Source organism: Micromesistius poutassou (genome assembly GCF_964030765.1).
Source record: "Micromesistius poutassou genome assembly, chromosome: 4".
Taxonomy (NCBI): domain Eukaryota; kingdom Metazoa; phylum Chordata; class Actinopteri; order Gadiformes; family Gadidae; genus Micromesistius; species Micromesistius poutassou.
The window spans coordinates 20739554-20759719 of record NC_140274.1 but is presented as its reverse complement, the minus strand read 5'-3'; the positions used below and the strand labels follow the sequence as shown (position 1 = coordinate 20759719).

At 41.4% G+C, this 20166-nt stretch overlaps 2 protein-coding genes across 3 annotated transcripts; both read right to left on the bottom strand.

The window, feature by feature from the left end:
- Positions 1-2450: 2450 nt before the first annotated feature.
- Positions 2451-12204, bottom strand: LOC311341790 (uncharacterized protein). 2 transcript variants are annotated; one of them, XM_084466603.1, is made up of 7 exons: positions 11803-12204; positions 7546-7658; positions 6923-7042; positions 6170-6194; positions 5880-5909; positions 5217-5400; positions 2451-4075 (listed from the first exon to the last, which is right to left on the bottom strand). In XM_084466603.1, exons 1-7 carry the CDS (start codon positions 11840-11842, stop codon positions 3970-3972), a joined length of 618 nt encoding a protein of 205 aa, XP_084322729.1. In that variant the 5' UTR covers positions 11843-12204; the 3' UTR covers positions 2451-3969. The 2 variants fall into 2 exon arrangements, with proteins under 2 accessions (XP_084322729.1, XP_084322728.1); XM_084466602.1 differs by lacking the exon at positions 11803-12204 and adding an exon at positions 7777-8034.
- Positions 12205-17994: 5790 nt separating this feature from the next.
- LOC311341625 (uncharacterized protein) lies at positions 17995-20158 on the bottom strand (the record flags this gene model as incomplete). Its single annotated transcript, XM_084466436.1, has 8 exons — positions 20141-20158; positions 19953-20027; positions 19614-19703; positions 19358-19404; positions 19098-19244; positions 18572-18697; positions 18291-18295; positions 17995-18031 (listed from the first exon to the last, which is right to left on the bottom strand). The coding sequence occupies exons 2-8, from the start codon at positions 19996-19998 to the stop codon at positions 17995-17997; spliced, it is 498 nt and encodes a 165-aa protein (XP_084322562.1). The 5' UTR covers positions 19999-20027; positions 20141-20158.
- Between the last annotated feature and the right edge of the window lie 8 nt (positions 20159-20166).

The following is a 20166-nucleotide window of genomic DNA, read 5'->3' as shown; positions in this document are numbered from 1 at the left end:
TGTGGAAGCACCTGGTGTTTTCTTGACTCTGTTGCAGCAGTCACTGTTGAGGGGTAAATTGGAATAAGATCCATGGTTAAATGTTGTATGGCAGTGTGTGTTGTGTGACCTAAGAATGCAATATGCTGAAGCTCGGGAAAGAAGAGGAAAAGGCCTGCTACGTCACTCTATTGACGTAGTGTTGACCCTTCTGCGTTAACTCATCTGATCATTGACTTTCTTATGGATGTCAGGCTAAAATTGTTGCTCATAAATAGTGACAAAATACTCAAAATATTAACAAGGCTTATTGAATTTAACTGTCTTGTTAATCATTTCCTATTATCAATCTTAATTATTTATTATTTGCACTATACCATCACATCTTCCTTACTTAAATGATAAGTTCATAACATTGTATATTGTGCAGAGATTGTAAGAAATGCAAAACTGAGATAATTTCCAATACAAGTCAAGCCAATTTATTTATGAAGCAAAGAACAATGAGAGTGGAACTACATGCTGCCATTCTTGGTAACTTTCCTTCTGAGTCATCATCACACCACCTCATCGGAAGTTTAAAGAAACGCCCCCTTGGCCAAGAACACAGCACAAGTTGAACATAATCCAGAAATCAAAGCGACAGGAGAATAACATGCATTTATATATTCTATATCAAACAGGGTTGATTATCTTGATCCTGTTTATATATATATATATATATATATATATATTTATATTGAGTTTGAAATATAATTTTTGTATAATATATATATATAATATATATATATAATACAAAAATTATATTGTTTATGGGAAAAAAAAAAATATATATATATATATATATATATTATATATATATATATATATATATATATTTTTTTTTTTTTAATTATTATTATTTATTTTTTTCCCATAGTAAGTCCATAGTAGTGGATTGAATTCAAAACATATATATTAGATTATATTAAATTCCATAATAATATTCATTCATATGCAAATGTGACTCCAAAAAATATGACATCAAGATGGACTCCTATGACCTTGAGTCCAATACAGAAGTTGTTCAGAATAGAATTGTGAACAAGATGACATCCACACATTTTTAGTTAGGGGGCATGGCATCAAAATGGACGTGGTCTGGGACTAAAATAACCACATTTCCTTCTTGTGTGACCTAAGAATCCAATGTCCAGAAGCTCAGGAAGTAATGAATCTGGCAAAGAGACCATGAAGGACTAACAGAGCCATCGGTACTATATACTGGATCAACATACCAGACCAGACTCTTGAGTGTGGAAGCACCTGGTGTTTTCTTGACTCTGTTGCAGCAGTCACTGTTGAGGGGTAAATGGGAATAAATGGTTAAATGTTGTATGGCAGTGTGTGTTGTGTGACCTAAGAATGCAATATGCTGAAGCTCGGGAAAGAAGAGGAAAAGGTCTGCTACGTCACTCTATTGACGTAGGGTTGACCCTTCTGCGTTAACTCATCTGATCATTGACTATTTAGCATGACCTTCTTATGGATGTCAGGCTAACATTGTTGCTCATAAATAGTGACAGAATACTCAAAATATTAACATGGCTTATTGAATTTAACTGTCTTGTTAATCATTTCCTATTATCAATCTTAATTATTTATTATTTGCACTATACCATCACATCTTCCTTACTTAAAGACCGGGTAAACCAAATTCAGTATTTTTCTTCTTATCATATTAATTAGGCCTTAAATGTGTCCCTCAAAACATGTAAAAAATATTTTTCCCATTCATCATTTCCTTGAGGAGCTAGGCCTCAGAGAATGTTCTGTGTGCAGGTTTAAAATGGGCGGGTCTACATCGAAGACCGCTTTACGTAAAGCGGTCTTCGATGTAGACCCGCCCCCTGCTGCCCTCTAGGTATAAATACATTAACCGCGCACTAGCATTCTGTGGTTTCACCCGTCTATGGTTTTACCGCTCACGAGTCTGGTTTGAATTGTCAGTTTGCAGCTAGCTTGCCCGTTATGCCTCTTCAACCTCGTTGGTGCATCTTCCCTGGATGCCACAGTGGGAAACGTAACGTTAACGGTTCGTTTACTTTATTTAAGTTTCCGACCGAAGACGGTCTCTCTCCGGTGATGGGCGTGGTTTCCTGGCCTGCAGCGCACACGCCCCCACCGTCCTGAGCCAGGGATTACTGCTCATTTTTCATCAACTTTGAAGCATAATTTTATATACTTCGCGATTTTTTTAGTCCTTCAAATTTGGCAGGGTGGTTAATAATATATTTTCCTGTGGTATTATAAACTCAAAACCCATAATTATTTTTGGTTTACCCGGTCTTTAAATGATTAATGTCGTCATGTGTGTAGATTGTTCATAACATTGTATATTGTGCAGAGATTGTAAGAAATGCAAACCTGAGATAATTTCGAATACAAGTCAAGCCAATTTATTTATGAAGCAAAGAACAATGAGAGTGGAACTACATGCTGCCATTCTTGGTAACTTTCCTTCTGAGTCATCATCACACCACCTCATCGGAAGTTTAAAGAAACGCCCCCTTGGCCAAGAACACAGCACAAGTTGAACATAATCCAGAAATCAAAGCGACAGGAGAATAACATGCATTTGATATTCTATATCAAACAGGGTTGATTATCTTGATCCTGTTTATATATATATATATATATATACATATATTTATTTATTTATATTGAGTTTGAAATATAATTTTTGTATATATATATATTTTTTTTTTCCATAGTAAGTCCATAGTAATGGATTGAATTCAAAACATATATATTAGATTACATAATAATATTCATTCATATGCAAATGTGACTCCAAAGTGCACACCCTGGTACAGCATGAAGAGCTTCCACAGCAGCATTGCATATACCTCTCATCATATACATCATATATCATCAATCACTGTCCTATACATGACTGGATTTACATTATAGTTTTCATTTGAACATTGGAACTCACAAATTTGACATTTACATTTATGGCATTTAGCAGACACTTTTATCCTACACGACACTAGGAGGAGCCGGGGATCGAACTAGCAACCATCCGGTTACAAGTCAACCTGCGCTACCTCCTGAGCTAAGCCGACCCCCCCAACAAAATAATAAACGTCACACACGTTCACCAATTAGGATTGCTTGGCCTGATCCACTTGACCAACCTCATCATAATAACTAGAATGCATTTCGTCCTAACGAACTGCGAGAGTGTGCTTGCTAAAATGCTAACGTCAGCGCTAACATCAGATCTAACATCACCGCTATCGTCAGCGCTAACGGCAACGTTAGCGTCACCACTGCCTGAACGTCGTAAAAAGTAGTCCAATTCAGCGAGAAAAAAACGCCCAATCTGGCAACACTGCCTGCACGTCCTCCGTGCTCTAACCTCGGCGTAAATCAATGAGGCCAACTGAAAACTAAGCCCATATAGAACTTAAACTGTGATTCTGAAAAAAAACAAAATTCGGTTTCCAGATTATTGAAGATACAAGTGTGTTGATTTGTTAAATGGTTTGAACGAAGGTTAATGTTGAAAATTGACCAAGTTACGATGTCTGAAGTGTCAGAGAAAAAAAAAAAAAAAAAAACGTTTTGATAGCTGAATGGTTTCTGTAGCTAAAAGTATTCAGGAGCAGTTAACTGCACTAAAATCAGGCAAACGGAAAACTTATGAAGAACAGTAGATGTGCTTGCAGTAGCAACCACACTAATAATAATAATATACTTTATTTAATATGGTTTGTCTCGTATATAATAATAAAATAATATTAATAATAATTTTAAAATCACTTTTCAAACCAAGTTTCAAAGTGTTTCTACAAGCTATAATATCTTTATATTACTATATGGATATATACTATTCTAAATACATGATCAGATATCTCACTGGACCAAAATCACTCCAAAGTGCACACCCTGGTGCAGCATTAAGAGTCAGCTTCCACAGCCAATAGAACTCAACCTTATCCCGCGTCAGACCGAGCTTGTTGCCTCGAGCATTCCAGCTTCTTCCCTTCTGCTTCCTTCCTCACCAGGTGGTTTGTTGAAACGACACACTCTCTTGAACTGCTCCAAACAACTGTATTGTTAGAAAGTGAAAAAAGTGCATCATCATAAATAAACATGTAAATACGTCTACCATATCTAAACGTATAATTTGAAGGAAAGATCTCTTATTTTAAAGGATAATTCATAATTATTGGCAGCGATAATGAAGAGGACATTTATATATATTATATATATATATATATTTATAAAACGGGGGGCCTAAATCAAGCGATCTGATTGGTTCCCAACTGTTGTATATTGAGCGTATACACACAGCTATGACGCCCGTTCAGTTTACAGAGTCCAGTATCACTCCGCGCCTAACTTGAACTGTTGTTTATTTATATATAAAAGCGATAGCATAGTTCACTGAAGCCTAAAAGAAGCCTGTAAAGCAATAGGCACACGGTCGCCGGCAATTTAGCCTTCTAAATTGCTAAATTGCCGGCGAACCAAGCTACCGTCTCTAGCCTTCTCTCTGAAGGACGCTAGTGTGTTGCATAGCAACCGCCGTACACTTTGCCGGCAGCCAGGAGGGACTACTTTTCTGTATTCGTTAAAAAAAATGCTTTTCCGACTTTCTCGCTTTTTCAAAATTGAGGGTGTCTATGACTTTAATTTCGCCATATTTACGTAACCGTTTTATAAAAGCAATAGATCACTTCAGTCAGTGATATACGGTCATTATACCACAGTGAAGGGGGTCGCCGCCCCTCCGCTGCGCGTCGGGACGGACAACGCCCCTTAACTGTGGTATAATGAGCGTATACCACGGCCTGTCGTGATCTATTGCTTAAATATACATTTTATTTTGGAAGCGCTTTTCAGTCACTCAAAGACACTTTACAGACGAAGATGAAAAATAAGTAATTAAAATACATTTAAAAACACAAACACAGAAGAAAACGCAGAAAAGTAGATACATTGTAAATGAAACAGCACAATACAACAGTCAGACAGAACAAAAACAAAATTAGGAAAGTAGTGGTTAAGAATTATAGGCAGAGTGGAACAGGTGTGTTTTGAGTAGCGATTTGACTAGTATGAGGTCATTGCAGTCACGGATGTGTTTGGGGAGGGAATTCCAGAGGGTAGGGGCAGCAACGGAGAAGGCTCTGTCTCCCCAGGTTCTTTGGATTTGACTGTAATAAAAAAAATTGTAATTGTAATACCTGTTTTCTTTCTTTCTGCAGCAGACCACCGCAATGACCGCCGCAATCCCCACCGCAATGACCGCCGCAATGACCGCCGCAATGACCACCACAATCCCCACCGGAGGCCCCACCGGAGTCTCCACCGGAGTCTCCACCGTAGTCCAGAATCCAACCGGGCTGCTGCTTGTGGGGTCAATGTATGCTACAAGCAGAAATACATTGAAGGGTGATTTGCAGAGCCTCTGAATCTGAATCATCGCATACCGGTAGTATAGACCACACACTAATGACTAACAGACTTCCTCAAGAGGGTTTGCTTAACTCTGTTGAACCCTTATGATGTCTGTGAACTTCAATCAATTGAATCTACCGATTTGGGTGTTGAATATCTTGGTTTAGGTTTGGCAAACGCATGAACGTTTCTGACCAACTAACAATTTGTTTCAGATTAGCTGTAGAAGTACAATACTGACAGGTCAAGTTAATTGTACAGCCCTCAAAAGCCTTCAGTTAGATGACCAAACAACAGGAACAACCAAAGTTCAGTAGAAAAAGGGAAAACATTTAGAATGAAAACATATGTTAATTGTAGACATTCATAATCGACCAGATAACTAAGACAGAAGACAATAGGTTTGCATGTTGTCATTTGAGGAGTTGGTGAAAAGAACGCATACCTACCTTGAGGTTCCTGTGCAGCAGTGCAGTTAGCTGTTGAAATAAACATGAAAACAATAAATACAACTTCAACCAACCATTTAAATAATTCAACTCTATACTCCTTTTATCCCTAAGATATTGGTTCCACCAACACATCAGATTACGTAACAGGAAATTGTTTTGGGAAAATATTTTGTTTTACATCCAAATAATGTTTACATTGGAATAATATTTTAAGCAAAGATACATTATTTTAAAATTAAATACTCATGTTTCTCTCTGATAATAATCAAGTATAAAAATAAACTCACTGGGGCAGAAGGTTAGGAGTGGGTCCTATAATGAGAGGAGAAAGGAACATGTGATTTACAGGAAGTCAATTCTTCAAGTCAACTCTTAAAACACTTTCTGGAACCACTGGCTCAGAGTATGTAGTGCTTGGCCCTTGATTCTATGAACATCCTTACTGTACCGACAGCGATATAGTGTTTCTCTTTCTTCTGACAAAAATGCATGCTTGTCGCTTTGGATTAAAGCGTCTGCTAAATAAAGTCAATGTAAATGTAGAAGTCAGTGCAGGCGGCTCTGAGCACAAGATTTATGAGCCCGAGTTGAGTCTGAGTTGATGTGTTTCACTAATCTATCTTCCAATTTGGTAGTGTTGCAGTTTGGAAGTTGTAAAACAGATTCAGTTGCATTGATGGCTTCTAGCTGACGTCAATACCTCTTTATTAAGTATTGCAATTGCAAAAGCAACATTTCTGTTTCCTGCTTTCACTCGGACCAAACACTGAATATAGATCTATATTCTCCCAGGTGTTATCCAGTCACAAAGCCAAAGATTGGGTATCAGACGGGCCCTTATATTCAAGGGTCTATTAATGATTGACCTGTTGTTTGAGAAGGTAATAAATTAACAAATTGTAGTGTCAAGTCATGTGTTGGATCAGAATGTAACAATAGCTATTTATTTTTCTTGCAGTAACATAGCCTTACATCCTACTTTTCAACTACAGGCCAGATAAATCTGCAGAGAGAAACTTAAAGTACTAAGGTTCTCTTACCTTCGGATGGCAATCAATTTTAACAGAAACGTTCTCCCGGCATTTAGGCAAAGTGAGAGAGGAGTGAGACGAGGATACACTTCCATTATTGGGTTGGTTATGATTTGCCAATACAGTGCCCTGTAGTTCAAGAATACAGGAGGAAGGTGTAGGACTTTTAGACATGATTGACAGCACTGTATTTACTCAAATTGTTTCATGCCTTCAAAATGTGGATTAAGTGGATTAGTTACGGGAATACTATACACCTTAATTCACCTAAAAGTTTAACTAAACACATCACAAAAATATCGTCTTAGTTTTGCTCCAAATGTATTTCATGGTCTTGTCATCATATAAGAACGCTATACTGTAGACATCCCAGAATTCAAAATGGCGTCGGCCTGTATGTCACTCCATGTCAAATTGCGGTGCAAATTTGCTGCTAGAAATGGCTAATAAGTCAATGCTTTGGAGAAGTGAAACAGATAAAAAACCAACTGATACATTTTTCAAAAGACATTAATTAACCCCATGATAACAAAAAAATTGAATTGTTATGTCAACATAATGCCAATAACAAAGTAATATCAATCACAATCATTCAATAATCCAGTAATCCACAAAAAGAAATGTTTACTTACATCAGAAGTAGCCCAGCTGTAGTCACACTCTGCATTGCTAGAAGGGTTTAGGGTTTTGTACATCGTTTCTTTGCCCTGATGGGTGACGATGCACTGATCACCAAATACGCCAACTGTAGATGACAGAGAAAGGGTGTCAGTCTTACTATATTGTGCATCTATAACAAAGAATATAACATGAACAACAACATGAACCTTTGTACAATCTTGCATATCCTTGAAGAAATTTACCTGAATGAACTTGTAATGAAGTGGAAGATGTACATCTGACACTGACGCACATTCAAAGGTAGGCCTACCAAATACAAATACAAAAAACATAACCTGCCACGTCAAAGACAGCAGAGACGCGCGGAGCCTGCGGCAGGGCATTCAGACCATCACGGACTACAAGCCCACGCCACAGATCTGCGACGACAACGTCTCTCTGCTCAACAACCTCAACAGCTTCTTTGCACGGTTTGAAGCAACAAACAACACAAGCCCACAGAGAACTCCACCCCCCTTCCCTCTCACTCCGCGTTCGTCCGAGTTCAAATTCCTGTGTTCAAATTCAGTGCGGACCTCTCCCAGACCACCAACACTCACTGCATCACTGGCGAAGAAAGCCCAGTGGCACCTCTACTTCCTCCACAAACTGAAGCAAGCGAAAGCTCCCCCACCCATCATGTGCACATTCTACCGGGGGACCATTGGAAACATCCTGTCCAGCTGCATCACTGTGTGGGCGGAAGCTGCACTGATACAGCAGGAAAGCACTGCAACGCATAGTGAGCACAGCTGGAAGGATCCTTGGTGCCCCACTTCCTTCCTTGCAAGACACATACATCACCCGCCTCACCCGAAAAAGCGATCTCTTGCACTATTACTATTATACCATACAGACTGAAATTGCTGCTATTTTACTGACTTATTTTTGCACTATTACTGTTACAAATATATCTTACAGAACTTTTTGGCTGCCATTACTGACCGTGTGCTGCTACTTCCTACATATACATAGTAGACTCTTATATTTTATTGTCTATCTTTTTAATATTAGTACATGTCCTTATCTGTTGTCTGCTGTACTTTCAGTGTTAGGAAATGCCTTGTCTTATCTGTTGTGCCTGTGCACTTTATCTGTTCACCGTGGGATGGTGAGAAACGTCTTCTCCATTCCTTTGTATGTCTGGTATTGGGAAGTAATAGACAATAAAGCTGACTTTGACTTTTTGACTTTGAAATAAACAATGAAAGCATTATTAATGAAGGCTAAGAAAAAAATGACAGCCAGGCTCATAATACAATTATTATATACAATAATTATAATGACGCTAATACAGATTAGATTAAGCAGGGGAGGGTTGATTGTGAATAGGCCTAGTTTGAGTTCTTGGAAAATGAAGGAGGCTAATCGGGATTCCCAATCCCAGATTAGATCAATGTGGTTTAAATTTATGTGGTTTAAACTCCTCTCTATAGAGCCATTATTTGATCAATATTTCTACACAAAAGGCCAATTACAAAGTAGCCTACCCTGACCCAAACTAAAACACAATTCAACTAGATAGATGTTTGGAAGTGTGACCATCTGAGCTCCAGTGTCGGCGGCATTAGCTCAGGAGGTAGAGCGGGTTGGCTGGTAACCAGCCAATCAACACTGTAAAGTGCTATATAAATGAGGACCTTTAGTGTGGGGGAATATCCATCGGCGGTTTTACCACAAGGCATAGGCAATCGCCTGGGGCTGCATCAACCAAAGGGCCACGTGTTTTTTTGAAAAATGTCCTTTCTCCAAACGAGTGCCAAACTATCGCTGGTTGCGATGAACCAGCAACAACAGTGCGAAGGAACAGTGTCAGAGGCGACACAGACAGACGGCAGCAGAATTGCACCAGCCCCACCACAGAGCCAGCTGAGCAGCAGCTGTGTGAGTGAGACTCGGATCGTTGGTGAAGAAGACCCTACCTTATGACCAGATCAACTGACAGATAAGGGGAGAATTAAAATGGTAAAGGCCCCATACAAATAAGGGATATCAAGTTCTCAAAAACCACAGACACATACTTACAAAAGAAAACTACGAGATGAAATGAAATGATGAAATAGGGGGAGAGAATAACTTGTGTTTTTAGTCAGGCTGAACGGAACCTGTCGTAATGGACTGCACACCTGACAAAAGCCACACTTGGCAGTTATCCATTGTCATGTGTGTGGTAAACTGTATAAAGCATTTTGTGGCTTTTGTTTCCTTTTTGCATTTCGTTTTGTCCATGACACAACTGGAAAAGGACTGTATGACTGTATGAAAGGACCTTCATCAAGCATCTAGATTAGAAAAAAAACTAAAAATAAATAAACACCTCTGACTGTCTTGGCCAATCAAATCACATAGAAAGAGAGAGAGAAAGAGTGCTGGTCACAAACCAGAAGAACCTGTGTGCCCTGTGGGAGCCACACCTTACACCAGGTGAGCGGTGACTCAGCCTCTGTGCAGTCACTTTTGAACCTGAGACTTGACAACCTGTTCCTCTCTGCAACGTTGGGACATTATGCAGGAGTATTTACAGTTGACCCTCAAGAATCGGTCTATAACCAGACGGGAGTGCAGAATAGACGGTGGGAAGGCCCTCCGGTACCAAATGCTTTAATTTGTGGAACCCTTGACTGCACTTACCACGCCATGGAGAAATAATTGGGAACAAAATGGTAATGGACGTCTTTCTCTCTTCATGGCACGGACTATGCACTGCTAATGGATTATTATTCTCTTTAACCAGAAATTGCGCAACTGAAGGACACCACAGCCACTGACGTGATGCCCCACATCAAGCCTTTCTTTACGCGCCATGGCAAACAAGACATTGGACCTCTAAAACATACAGATTCCCACACCTCACCTGGACTCGGGAAACAATATCTAGCCCGTTGTAACTACCGAGCCACACCCCTGGCTCACGGGAAGTCCCCTGCAGGACTGTTGTTCAACAGAAAACTCAGAACAAGGCCAGCTCATTGAATACCAAACTAGCAGAGGTGGTGACAATGTGACTCAAATCAGCAATGGAGCAAGAAGGATAATTGTCTCTAATATGAGCAAGTCACTACAAAGGTAATGTAAATAACAACGTTCTTGGAACCAAGGGGCGATCACAGGGGAATGCCCTGGTTGTGCAACAGATAAACACATTCCTGTCAAACACAACCATAATGATTCAAGTATGACCACATAATAACTAGTAATAACCGTCAGAACACTATACACTTACACTTCACTACACCTCATTACTTATTATAACGTACTACCTCTGTTTTAGTTATTATTATTACTTACTCTATTTATTTTATTATTATGTATTATTGTGGTCCATGCTGCTACTTATTTGTACTTATTTTTACATATTTTCATTTGTACTTATCTTTATTTACTTTATCTATTGTTGCTGCTATGAGGCTTTTGAGGAATCAAGCCAAATAATTTAACTTTTGTGTACTTAAGATGTAATGAAAGATGTAATAAAAGCAATTCTGATTTCGATTTTGATTCCGTAGTATCTTTGTAAACCTGTATACCTAGTGGTGTGTCCACATTCCATCGGATACAAACAATAGTAAAAGTTATTTTGGCCAGTTTTAAGCACTGGTTGGTTTCACACGGTTGGATCTTGCAATAACTGAGGAATCATTTTTTAAGCTACAGTTGGGCTGGTGTCAGCAGTTTGTGGATTCCATGATTTTTATGTCACAGAAATGACTACCCATGGACACATAGATAAAAAAAATCACGTGAGATGGCTCTTTACATTGTCTAACAGTTTCAGGTAGATGATGTAGCATAGAAGACTAGGTTTGACCAATGTAAGTATGTAAGAATGTAAGTGTCACAATGAAACATTGTAAGCACTGATTATCACACATTTCAGGCATGGCATTGGGACGTCTGGAATTTCCCACCTTGAATAGAGATGGCGCATGTAACAACCGAACAGAACATTGTGTGGAGGTAACAGTGCAACCACGAGAACGTTTTGGTTCGGTGGTAGCCTACCAGATAATAACCTGGTAGGTTATTATCGGTTTGGTTCTAACTAACACAACCACAACGGCTAACGTTAACTTTACGTTAGGTGTTACTAGGGCGGTCTACATGCGACTATTAAGTCTCGCTTTTTAAGTGTGGTTCGCTCAAAAAATGCGTTGTTTCAAAACCATCCTTTCAAGTAGATACCTGCCAACACGCTCTCACTCCAAATAGACTTACGCTACAACACTTACCGGTCGTTAAGGCTGGAAGGAATAAAAATAGGAACTTCATTCTGACTCCCAAGTTTGACCAAAGTTCAACAAAACTGTTGCGGCGAATGGCGATCACGGCCGCGGTCGCCGTGCCCGTGAGATGATCCTTCACCTTTCCTCCTGTCGGCGCGAATGAGATCCGTCGACGGACGGAGGAAGTGTGCACGAGGCGTCGGGGCACAGCTCTCTCTCCAGGGACGATGTTCTCTCGGGGGAACACCCTTCACTTTGACAGGCAGTGGCTCTGCTTATAGGTCGGAATGAAGCGGCCACCGATTTTAGACAGGCTGGGTACTTTTTTCTTAGTTTCACTAACTTTACAGTAGCCTACACGTTTGCACAGACACAACCGGACTCGTTCATTACCTCATTAAACGGACACCGCTACGCTACCGCTAGCTCTCCTCGCTCGTCCAGTCACGTGACGTCACACACACACGGGAAGCGGCACCGTGTGTGTGTGTGTGTGTGTGTGTGTGTGTGTGTGTGTGTGTGTGTGTGTGTGTGTGTGTGTGTGTGTGTGTGTGTGTGTGTGTGTGTGTGTGTGTGTGTGTGTGTGTGTAATTCCTACATGCACCCTACATGCGCAGGAACAACAATAGTGATAAAGAAAGGACTTACATGAATTATGTTAACAGCTTAATATCCAACCTCTGGAACAGGAACGTCTGTAATGCTAGCAAACACAATAAGGCGACTCCTAACTGAGCCGGTCAGCGGTCTAATGCTGCCCCTAGTAGCCGGCGGTAAACTATGCAAATAGCAAGCCTGTAGTCTGTAGTTCCCGCTCGAACACAGCGTAACACCGTTTGCTTCTGCAATTACCAATTTGACCAACCTTACGTGATCGTACAGCGGTATTTAAAATAAAATATAAAAATATCCTATACTGCCATCTAGTGGCAATAAAACATAGCGACCATGTCCAAAACACATAGATAACTTAAACAAAGAGCGCTCGCATATCAATAACACATAACAATATTGTTTTTTCAAGAGCACAAAATAAACATACGTGTAACATGGGACAAACACACAACTAGTGCGCACATATAAATAGCAAGCCTGTAGTCTGTTTCCGCTCGAACTACAAAAGAGGATAATCCGTATAGGTCACGTAGGCCTACACCTCGTGCTGTTAGTAGCTTTAACACCTTACGCATTACGGCAACACTTATTCACAAACCAATAAAACTAGGGTTCTACAAGCATTTTGTTTGACAAGCATTTTGTTTGACAAGCATGTAACAGATTAAATGCCGATCGACTTTACAAATCTTATGAAACGTAGTTTGCATTTATTACTGAATTGATGTCCCAGCGAACAGAATGGCAATTTACCACACTTCTGAGCAATTATCAAATTGCCCAGCATTACACAAACATCCGCTGTGGAATTTCAAAATAAAATACACAATTAAACGTTGCTTGCAGTCCCAAGTTTGTCAGGAATTTAATCATTAAAACAAAGTCATTATTTACACTGTTACACAAGGCGACAGCCAGCTCGTCAGGAGCAGTTAGGCTTAGGTGTCTTGCTCAGGGAGCCGTTGATCGAACTAGCAACCTTCTGGTTACAAGGCAACCGGCTGAGTCTACCTCCGGAGCTACTGCCACCTATGTGAAGGGACAGGCGCTGCCTGTTTTATGACTGGTGTCTCACCGTCTAAGCCAGGGAGACACCAGGGATTGTTGACCCTGTAGTGCAGGACAGTGTAATGGATGGAGCACTCAGGCCCACTCTGTAGTGACTAGTGGATTGCAGCGGTCCCACTCTTTCATTGCTCTGCGTCCCATACAAGCTCCTCGAACGTCTTATCCTGGCGCGTCTCAACCCAGTGATCGACCCCCAGCTGCCCAAAGAACAAGCTGGCTTTCGAAGCGGTATGTCCACAACAGACCAGGTGACCCTTCTATGCCAAGACATAGAGGACAGCTTTCAGTCAGGAGAGAAGGCCGGCACCGTTTTCCTGGACCTCACAGCCGCATATGACACTGTCTGGCTACACGGACTACACATGAAGCTCCTGGAAACCATCCCAGACAAGCACATTGTGAGCTTCATAATGGAGATGCTGAACAACCGCAGCTTCCGGCTACACACCAGCAACGGCCAAAGCAGTAGAGTGAGAAAGCTCAAGAACGGTGTCCCACAAGGCTCAGTGCTGGCACCTATGCTGTTCAACATCTACATCCACGACCTACCTGCTACACAATCAAGGAAGTACGGCTATGCAGACGATCTGGCCATCCTACTGAGCAAGCCATCCTGGGAAGCAGTAGAGGAGGGCCTCTCTGAAGACATGAACACCCTGTCTTCATACCTGAAGAACTGGCGCCTCAAGCTCAGTGCTGACAAGACCGTATCAACAATGTTCAATCTCTATAATAAAGAAGCGTCCCGCGAAATGAACATCACGGTTGACAACACCCGGCTACAGTACCAGCCCTTCCCCACATACCTTGGCGTGAAACTTGACAGAACACTGTCATTCAGACAACACCTGGAAACGGCCAAGGCAAAGACAACCTCCCGTGCCGCGCTGATACGGCGTCTAGCCGGCACCACATGGGGAGCCTCCACACAGACGCTGCGCATTTCCACCGAGGCCCTGGTGTTCTCAAGCGCAGAATACTGTGCCCCGGTCTGGTGCCGTAGCCCCCACATCCACAAACTGGACACTGCCCTTAACACCGCCCTACGGACTGTCTCCGGATGCCTACGAGCCACTCCAACCAACCATCTGCCCGTCCTCGGAGGAATCGCCCCTGCAGAAGTCAGGCGAGAAGAAGCCATGCTGGCTCTTGCCCGAAAGGCACAGGCGAGTGAATCCCACCTCCTCCACAAAACCACCACAGAGACACCACAGCGAATGCGCCTCAAGTCCCGACGCCCCTTTGCCATACACGCCCAAGAACTGCTCCGGAAAATACCAGCCGACACCTGCAAGGCTGCCTGGGTCAAAGCGACATGGAGGGAGCAGTGGAGGTCAGCAGAACCATCTCGGCTACACCATTACATTAAAGATCCCACAGACGTTCCTGGCCAGCACCTACCCCGAAAGCAGTGGACAACCCTCAACCGCCTGAGGACAGGTGTGGGACGCTTCGGGGCAGCAATGCTGAAGTGGGGCATCACAGACAGTGCCCAATGCGAGTGTGGAGACCCAATACAAACTGTGGAACACATCCTAACCAGCTGCCCCATACACCGGCCCCCGAACGGCGAGCGTGGTCTAATTGACCTTGATTATAGGACGCTGGATTGGCTCGCCTCAACAGAATTGAAGGTCTAAGGACATACGACAGAAGAAGAAGAAGCGGTCCCACTTCACCATTGGCCTGCAGATAATAGGCAGTGCACATATGACAGATGCCCTTGCTATCCAGGTATGAGGCGAACTCTTCGAAGACCAGTGGCAGACCTTTGTCAGCGGGGATGGTCTGCAGAAGGCTCCAGCGAGATAAAGGGGAGTGGAGGAAGTTAGGGCTGTACCCTAAAGGTTGACTAGTCGACTATGCCTGTTGAGAACCCTATCTGGATCGGCTCAAACCGAATTGTAAAAGGGACAAAAGCATGTATTTATTAAAGGGATACCTTTTACAGCTCTTCAGAGACCTTGCCAAACAGAAAAAAAGGTGGAGAAACTACACAGCCTCAAAACAAAGTACCAAAACAAAGACTAAACTACAAGACAGAACTAGACTACCAGATCTCCTCTAAAATAGAAGTACCATAAAAAAGCTATAGCAGACGGAAGGAGGGACTCTGTGGCATGACTACCCGTTAAAGCTTTGCCACAGGTCAGGCTCAACATCATTCCGCCTGCTATCCCTCCACAAGCTCTCTCAAGGACAACGATACACGGTGGGTGTAACCACAATCCACAATCATTTTTCACTTAAGCTTTGAAATCAAGGTTGAGTTTTGTCCAATGTGTACCGCAATCTGGATGCGGTCATAGCATACACCTGCAGATGGCACCATGCATGTAAAAGGAAGTGAGTTGTATCTCACAGAAGATGATTCACATTTCGGTATCAAAAACCTTTCCTTTGTAAAAGGATATACAAACTACTTTAAAAACAAACTTTACTTGTTTTTTGTAACTTACAATCCACACTCACTTTCACAACAGATTACCACATGAACTCGTCTGTATGCATTTGTGGATCTCAAGTTTTGTCCAACGTGTACTGCAGTCGATCTGCAAATCTGGCTGCGTATAGCATCCACCTGAACATGTAAAAGTAATATATATATATATATATATATATATATAAAAAAACGTTAGCTGCCTAACAAAAGACCATACAAAAGTTACTTAAAAATGATGTTTCAAAATTCCTATCTATACCTGGATACAGGAGGTACAGCTTAGTACACATTTACTAGCACAGGAAGGAGGACATATTCTAAACATGATATCAACAATTTGTCAGCTAAGTAAATGTAATGTCTTGTCAAAACAAAGTCGGCAGTGACAATTTCTTTAAAAATGACATTCATAGTTACAACTCAGCCGCAGCAGGAGAAGAGACCCAGGGTGTTGCATAAGTGCTTGTCCCTCTCCTTCATACTATCAATCATTATCTGACTTGCTGTCTCCCCTTTATCCACCACACTGTCGATCAGACGCCGTGCCATGTCTGTTTTGATCTTCTGGTTCTCCATTACAAAGTCCTTTCCCTCAGTACTGAACACTTTATGATGATAAAGGTCATCCAGGAGAACTTTGATAACTGGGATTGTAACTCTCTGCACAAATTTTGAACGGATCCTTCGAAGCTCATCTGGAAGATAAAATCAAAAGGCAATATAAAATGACGACGTGCAAACACAAGTTGATTAATTAAACGCTTCTTTATTGGGGTAAAGATAAAACCTTTTGTCGCCCCAACTTGATCCCCCACAACATTAAAGTCAACGAACGACCCTGATACTTTGTTTAAAACTTTGTTTAAACAGTTCAGATCAATAAATCTAAAAAAACATGGCTATCACACAGCAGGCCATGCATGTTCAAATGTAAACAGTTTGTCCCTTGTCCCTTATCAAGATAAACACAGCTCACCTTCCATAGTTTATAGTAACGCGGCTTTGCACCGATTCCATATACTTAAGTTTTTCCTCACACACTTCCTTGAGGCTGACTGCAGGGTTAGGTAACCCTAACCCTAAATGTTAGAATATTTTCTTTGACATTACAAATTTCTATGACGTGTGTTTCATTAGTGTAGATAAACCACCATCAACAATTTAGTGTTGAGAATAATCCTATCTACGATCAGTTTCATATGTAGAAGAGCTTTTGTCCAAACGCGAAACAGTGACCCACAAAAGGGTTTACTTAGAGCAGGGGTGGGGAACGTACACACGGGATACAGCCCGCCAAAGCATAAGTGGCAACTTTTGAATGAAATTAATTAAGGAGAAAAAGGTTAATTTCCTTTTTGTTTACTTTGGAATGTTGAGGGTCACATTGGGGTAGCCTAAACAAGTCGCAGTGTCATTTCTAAATCTAACCATTGACAGCTAGAATGGCATCTGTCAAGAAACGAAAGGTTGATAATGAATGTCATATTTTCCAAGAAAAATGGACTGATGATTACTGCTTTGTTGAAGTAAAGGGCAGGCCAGTTTGCCTTGTGTGTGGAGAATCGTTCGCTGTTATGAAAAAGACCAACCTGGAACATCATTACAGTACTAAACATGCTAGGTTAAGTGAATTGCAGGGGCAGTTATGCAAGGACAAAATAAACACACTTAAGCAAAGTTTGGGTCCTTTCACCAGACCCAATTTAAAAAGAGAAAACGTTGTGCACACAAGTTATGTGGTGAGCGAGTTTTTTCCAAAGTTACCAAAGTTACCCAAGTTACAAAAATTGATACAGCCCTTGATGTCAAAAAGGTTCCCCACCCCTGACTTAGAGGAACCCTCTCATGAGCTAGTATCTTTACACTTTTCGGCTTCCATTAGTTCTATTTTTTTTAATTGTAGGCTGTAAGCAAACATAAAACCAATATCATTTTGGCAATATGGGAAAATTATAATCCTTGTTTCAACTTAACAATACATTGATTACTGGTCAACAACAGTAGCTTTTATAAATATGAATGTTTTGGCTCGATCCAACACAACATTTAATAGTTTAATCATCTTCCATCGCTCACCTGATGGACTGCTCTTTCGTCCTTGGCTCTGCTCTGCTGAAGAGAAGGGGGATGTTATGGCTGATTCACGTGCCTAATTATCCTACTATCCGATTGGAACACCAACAATGATCCAAAGAACACAGAATCACAAAGAAAAGTTTACCTGTCGGTCTGGTGTCTGGTGTCAGTCTGGTGATCTTCAGACGAGAACTTTTCTTGTCGTTCCAATCCTCTAGAATTTGCCATAGAAGGGCTCATCAGAGTCTTACGATGCAAACCACAAAAACAATTCCAGTATTCCATTGGTTACCTTCTCTGATTGTTGAAGACCACAAAGGTTCGTCACAGTCTGAGTCCTTGAGAAACAATCTGAAAGGAGGACGCTCACTGAAGCGCACTACAAAATAACCCTTCGACCCCAACACTGCAGTGGTGAATTCTAGATTCTGTGAACACACACACACACACACACACACACACACACACATACAGTTATTTTTCAATAAACTTTCTCTTCATGAACTGCACAAAACATTTTCATTACAGGATTAGGTACATGCACATGAGGATAAATGTGGGCACAACACATACCTTGGGTTCAATTTGCCCTTCTGGCTCGCTTGTGAGATGGTAGACCTTCTCTTCCAGCAAACAGCAGGGTGGTATGTCAATCTTGATCCATTTCTTAACACCTATTAGCACCTGTTCTTCAACGGCCTGCACACAAAGGACAAGGATGTACAGGAACCAATGGCAGAGAGGAAGAGGAAGAGGGAGGTATTAATATGGGAGATGTGAGTTATTTTCAAGATAGCTGATCACAGAAACAGAACGACAGATGAACCCTCAATAGAGGATGGTAAACTGAGTTATCTAGCCTAGCCTAGTAGTGCAGTCTAGCCTAGCCCAGTCTCACTTAGCACATTCTAGGCTAGCCCAGTCCAGCCTATTTTTAGTCAAGCCCTTAATAGCCTAGTTTAGCCCAGTTTGTCCCAGCTTGGTCTAGCACAGCTTAGCTCATCTTAGCCTAGCCCAGTTTGGTCTAGTCTCTCCGTCTATCCATGTGCTGTATCTGTTTATCAACACACAGGGACTGTGGTCCATTTTGCTTCATCACCTTGATCTCAGAGTCGTTGTTCGAGGCCAAATACACACGGAAGACTAGGTCCATTCGGGATTTTCTCTTCAGCTCCTTGTAAACCAGCACCGCCCCGTGGTGCTTCACCTCCAGACTGCTCTGAATGACCTTCTCATACTCAGGACTCTGTAAAAAAAATCAGAAGCAAACAACAATAAAGAGCAATACAACTTAGTATCTTAACTTTAAGGTAATTTATGTAAATGTTATGGAAAGGTATTTATTTGGTTGAAATTCACCTGCTGAGCTGCTTTCAATTTTTCACGTGACTTGACCTGCATCTCCTCTGTCAGGATAAATAATTAAATAATTACTGTCAGTAACAAAACCAACAGCATGTCCAGTGTAAGTAATGTGTACATTAAGCCCTCCAATAACAGTTGGCCTCATGATACACTGGCAGGCAGCATTCCTGGTTCAGTGAACTTGGATATATATTTTTTAACACCCAATGAAATACGTGTAATGTAATACTCAATGGAAGATGCTGCTCACCTTCATCATCTTCATCAATCTCAGAACCTTCCTCCTCTTCGTACCTGTCCATCAAAGACATGCTTGTTGTGTCTTCGGTGAGACTCGTCACTGTGAAAGGGGGATAAATCAACCTCTGAAATGTCTGAAAGCACCTCCTCAAGCAATCATGGGGAGTTTAGTTGAAAGCTCAACTTATGGCTAAGCTCAATGGAAGAGTGACACTGCTCAACTTCATCATCTTCATCAATCTCAGCACTGACGTCTGGCAAAAAGACAAAACAAGAGAGAGCAAGAAGGTGTGGAGAAGCCTGGAGGTATGTAGCGTGAGTGAAGAACCAGAAGAACCACGACTCTTACCAGAATCAGAACAGTCCTCCTCTTCGTACCTGTCCACCACAGGCATGCTTGCTGTGTCTTCACTGAGACATGTCCCTGTAAAAGGGGGATAAATCAAACTCTGAAATGTCTGAAAGCACCTCCTCAACCAATCATGGGGAGTTTAGTTGAAAGTTAAACTTAGGGCTTATTTCAAAATAAGAACATACCTGAGCTACTGCTTTCCATTTTTGAT